Source organism: Populus alba, chromosome 3, assembly GCF_005239225.2.
Source record: "Populus alba chromosome 3, ASM523922v2, whole genome shotgun sequence".
Classification (NCBI taxonomy): Eukaryota; Viridiplantae; Streptophyta; class Magnoliopsida; order Malpighiales; family Salicaceae; genus Populus; species Populus alba.
In genome coordinates, this window is record NC_133286.1 from 9,257,126 (window position 1) to 9,262,065 (window position 4,940).

Here is a 4,940-nt window from a genome sequence, read left to right on the forward strand (position 1 = left end):
GAGGTGAGAAAGAAAAGGCAAGAGAAGATAGGTAAGTAGGTAGATTAATCAGTTTTTTTTATAAATACCCTTAATTCATAATTCATATGCATGCATATTTATTGGTATGAGTTTGGTGTGCATACAAGTCTTCCACTAATACGATGAAACCAGACCATCCACTTATTATTGATTAAAGCCTATGTTGCAGTTTTTGGAGATTTGGGCTTGCCCGAGATGGAGTATTCAGAAATTGAAATCAAGTGCTCGTAGGATATTGAAGCCAAAATAAACAATGGAAAGGCGATTGAGACAACAGGAAAAATAAATAAAAAATAAAAGTTCTCCAGGACTACGCTTCATATGAACAAATGTTATCAAATCCCATGTACTCATGGCGTTCAATCCTTTGAATCATGTTTACTATCCCGACTCCACCTGTTTGGAGAGGAAAACAAACCATTATTGATGGAAAAAAAGGGGGAAAACACCAAGGAAATCCATTGCTGTTATCAATCAATGAAACTGTTCTGTAACAACACATACCGAGTGATATTGCGCTCACAAAAATGGTGAAGGAAAGGATGAAGATGATGAGTGATGCTCTCCCTAATAAATTGATCAGCTTTCGCACCACAAACTGCCCCACGAAGGCAGCAACAGTCGCCACAGCAACGAAGTATAGAGCTGTGTTGGGAATCAAAGATGTCAAGATTCTATCAGAAACTGGTTTCCAACGCTAATTTATACAGCCTTCTAGTTTTGGTGCTCGCTCAAGTGTTTGTTGATCAGTAAATAACTTACCATAAGGGACTGGAAAACGTTTCAGAAGGTAATACTCTACAACTGACATGGACGCAGAAAATGTCATAGCAAAGGTCGCTGTGGCACTTGATACCTGTATCAAAAATATGATTAAACTATTCTTTCTTTTCCAGAGAAGATCATTTGTTTCCTTCCTTTATTCAAGTGGTATTTTAATGGCCACGCAGAGGATAATTAAACTCTAAAAAAACGCATGGAATGCACCTGAGGTGGGATTCCCAGTTCCAGAAAAAGAGGTCCCAAGATGAATCCTCCACCTAGACCAAGTAAGCCACCAACTATACCAGCCAATACACCACAGGCACAATATAGGACCAGCTGGTGTGCTCGCCAATTTGTGCCAGTCTCTCCCTTGGATGCAATCTTCCTTCGTCCTTTATACAAGCTTACTGCCTCATATGAAGACACACCAACAGCCACAGGGATCTGAAAAGTAAAAAATCCAAATGAAGACCCAAAAAACACCAAGTCACAGCTACGAATTTGCCATGTACACCAGGAAAAAAGATGAAGTTCAGAATGATCATAGTCATGGTACCTGTAATAGATTCAGCGCCCAATATGCCATCGAACAAGTTATTGTATAATTCTGTTGCCATCAAAGCAAAAGGTTTCATCACAACTCAAGCTCATTAATGATGGCAATTTAATGAAAATGAACAGAGAGAAGCAAGAACCTTGGCAATCTCCAATGCAAGGATTGCACACCAGACAGCAAAGAGCAGTCCAAGTTCCTTCCAATACACGTTCTCAAGAACAGAGACCTGTCAAGGTCACTTAAGTCAGTCCCAAAACCAGTAACTCATGAAATGTAAACATATTAGTATTCCTATCCTACCTGTTCTTTTTTAGGCCCCCTGTTTTCTGCTTCTCCTCCACCGCTTGGACCTCCAGGAAGAGGTTTGTACTCCACTTCTTCATTGTCATCATCTGGTTAAAAAGCATTAAACTTGAGAAAATATGTCTCGATATCTAAGACAATAAAATTTACCGTCTAGATTACCATTTGATTCCAAACGCCTAGCAGCCTCCTGAAAAATCAGAAATAAGCGAGATAAATTATGCAGAAATCATTAAGCATCTGCATATAATTATTGGATGTAAAGAAAGAAAGAAGGATGTTAGCACACCTGTTTTAATAGAGTTTCTTTCTTCCATGTTTCCACACCTTTAAAGAAAGCCTTAGTTGATGTGCCTGCATAAGACCACAACTAATCAAGAAAGTTATCAAAGAAACAAGGTAAAATTCAGTTGAAAGAATGGATGCATACCAATGAAGAGAAAGATTAGCAAAACCGTGATCATCCAGTCAGCAAAAATCACATTGAAAGCCACCCCAATGCTGATTCCTAACACCAACATTGGTTGAAATAAGAGCGCCAAGTCGTAGTCAATAATGGGCAAATCCAATGTAGGATGCCTAAGCTTTAAATTGTAGTATACTGTTGAAGCTGCTGCACCTGTAATCATACCTGGACAAACAAATCTAAGCTTAAAACAACTGCCTTGTGGCGTCTCAACTACCATAAAAGTCATCTAAAAACAGAAGTTTTATACAAATTTAGGACAACAATTCTTTCACTTGTCAAAATTTTGAATCTCAAGTCAGAGGCCGTCGGGGAAATGAACTTTCATTTGACCTCATAATTAAGCATCTTCCATCAAGAGAAAATTAATACAAGTGGAAGTGTCCATAAAGAATAACAGATTTCTCTTACATTTTGATATAGCAGTCGATGATTTTGCATCAAACCCAATAATCAAGGTAAGCATGGGAACAAAAATACCGCCGCCACCAACACCTCCTACGCTCCCAAATGCTGCTCCAAAAAATCCAATTATGGTTCCCACTACAATTTTCCAGCCAAATTTCATGTCCTGTGAATCCATTGTCACAAACCATACTCATAAGTCGTGTCAGATAGATGCCACGGTTTCTGGAACAACAAACAGAAAGAGGCCAAGAAACAAGAGGACCTCAACAAATGTAATATAGTCAACTCAGTTTTTTTGTGATCCTGAACTTTCGTCAGTTCTGATTTCCCAGGAAGAGGAAAATAAGCTTAGCAGAGAAAATTGGTAGCATGAGGCCAGGGTTAAAACCTGAGACTCTTTTCCTAACTAGATTTTCTAAGCAGCAGTACAGAAGAAAACCAATGAAGAGCCAACATGAGAATCCCAAAAACACGTAGGAAGTAAAATATAGAAGTGGACTTACCGGCCAGACATGTGTGTATCCATATAAATCTTTTTGCCACAAGAAATTTAATACTCTCATCAAAAGACCAGGCTCAACCAGTGGGCTGATCCCGTGAACACTTGAAACTTGTTTTCTCAGTCTTGCTTCAGCTATGGCAACCATTGAAGCTATACCAAGAGAAACAATCAAAGTTGCTCCTCCTATCATTCTCAAACTCAAACCCCACCATCTTGATCCCATCACAGCGATGAGAAATACTCCCTTTCTTTCTTGCAGAATCAACTGTATGATGTTTGAGCTCAGACCAGAAATGGAAACAGAGAGACAAGACTAGTAATAGTAAAACTCGGGGCCGAGCAAAACCCAAGCACTTAATTATCTGGTGAAGCTGGTCTTCATTTTGGGTGGCTACAATCAATGTAAATGCAAAAAGACAGGAACAGAAACTGACAGCCAGATTCCTCGAGGTCCATACTGATCACGAGTTTTAAACAGAGAGAGTAAAAAACTAAAAAGAACCAACACCCGCTTATCACTTATCACATTCTAGGAGATTAAACTCAAAAGAATCCACTTATCACATAAAACAATACAAAAAACAACCTAGTTTTTCACAAATATTGTGTCTGGCTATCGAGTCACTGTTTTTCTGTTTTCTTGTTTCGGTTTGTCTTCATCGAGTGGTCTCGAATCCGTCTGCCTTTACTTTCTATATTTTACAGTTCCTTCAAAATCTAATTTGTAGTGATAATAAATAAACTCAATCGAATCTCATCAATATAAAAGGATTTGAGCATGCCGCTCAATTGAGTTTTTTCTTTTTCTATTAATATTTTTTTTTTAACTCTATAAACAAAGGCTTTTAAATTACTGTTGGCAGGGAGCGACTTCTAGAAGGGAGATTATTTTCCGTCCTTGTTTTACACGTTTTTCACTTAATGTTTGGTTATTATCTTCAATTGAAAAAACAGAAATAATAAAGACAAGAGATGAGACAAAAGACAATTAAATTATGCTTTACTCTGTTATTAAATAATTTCTTCAAATATAACTAATAATAAAATAAATAATTAAACCAATTATATATAAAATAAAATATCTACACCAATGTAAAGTTAAAATCTCACATAATTATACTTGCAAGATAATAATTATATCACAAATTTTTATTTTTTTTTGTTATCATTCAATGCTCCCATCTTCATCATTAAATTCAATTTCTTTGATAACATAACCGATCTCCATTCGTATTAATTTTTCAAAAATGATATTTATTTTTATAACTAGAGAGACCAAGTTAATCTAATCATTTAAGAGTTGATGGGAGGCTCTAAGTATTACATGGAGATAATAAATAGCCTTATTCCTATCAATGGATAGTTCTTGAGTGAGCAAATAATCCCTGAATGGGGTTTTCCAATCCTCAACGGTGTCTACTTAGACAATTATTAACCCTGTAATACTTGGTTTTTCCAAGGTTTCAACTCATATCTTCAAAGAGAGTTCAACTGAATTAGAGCTTGCCAATTTAGGATATGGACAATTGAAATTGCTCTTCCTTTTTCTCTCTTAAAAAGGTGTCTAGGTTCACAAAGTATTATGTTAAAGTAGGGTTTTTGGTTTTAAATATCCATTGACTCTGTCTCACTATTAGTTATGAGCCACTATATACTCGGAGAGGGAAAGCCTTTAACGTTTCTGTAATGCCCAACACTACCAGGAGAGCTTCATAGCTGATACATTAGTAGTGGCTAAAAATTCAAATCGAATTCCATACTAAAAAAAAAAAAACTATCCATTAGGGCTCATAAGTACCTCCCCAGCATCACTTCTCTTATAATTGGAAGACCCGTCAATATATAATTCCCAAAGTGGGATCAATTGCATAGACTATGGGGGGATGATGGTTTATCCTAAGGGGATCGATTGTTCAACT

The 4,940-nt window shown here is 36.8% G+C and overlaps 1 protein-coding gene across 2 annotated transcripts; it reads right to left on the reverse strand.

Moving 5' to 3' along the window:
• Positions 1 to 224: 224 nt before the first annotated feature.
• LOC118038087 (sulfite exporter TauE/SafE family protein 3) lies at positions 225 to 3,821 on the reverse strand. Of its 2 annotated transcripts, XM_035044381.2 has the most exons (13): positions 3,608 to 3,821; positions 3,023 to 3,412; positions 2,523 to 2,682; positions 2,076 to 2,276; positions 1,935 to 1,999; positions 1,808 to 1,835; positions 1,643 to 1,734; positions 1,482 to 1,568; positions 1,343 to 1,393; positions 1,009 to 1,230; positions 784 to 877; positions 526 to 666; positions 225 to 417 (listed from the first exon to the last, which is right to left on the reverse strand). In XM_035044381.2, exons 2-13 carry the CDS (start codon positions 3,242 to 3,244, stop codon positions 332 to 334), a joined length of 1,449 nt encoding a protein of 482 aa, XP_034900272.1. In that variant the 5' UTR covers positions 3,245 to 3,412; positions 3,608 to 3,821; the 3' UTR covers positions 225 to 331. The 2 variants fall into 2 exon arrangements, with proteins under 2 accessions (XP_034900272.1, XP_034900271.1); XM_035044380.2 differs by having other exon boundaries at positions 3,023 to 3,821.
• Between the last annotated feature and the right edge of the window lie 1,119 nt (positions 3,822 to 4,940).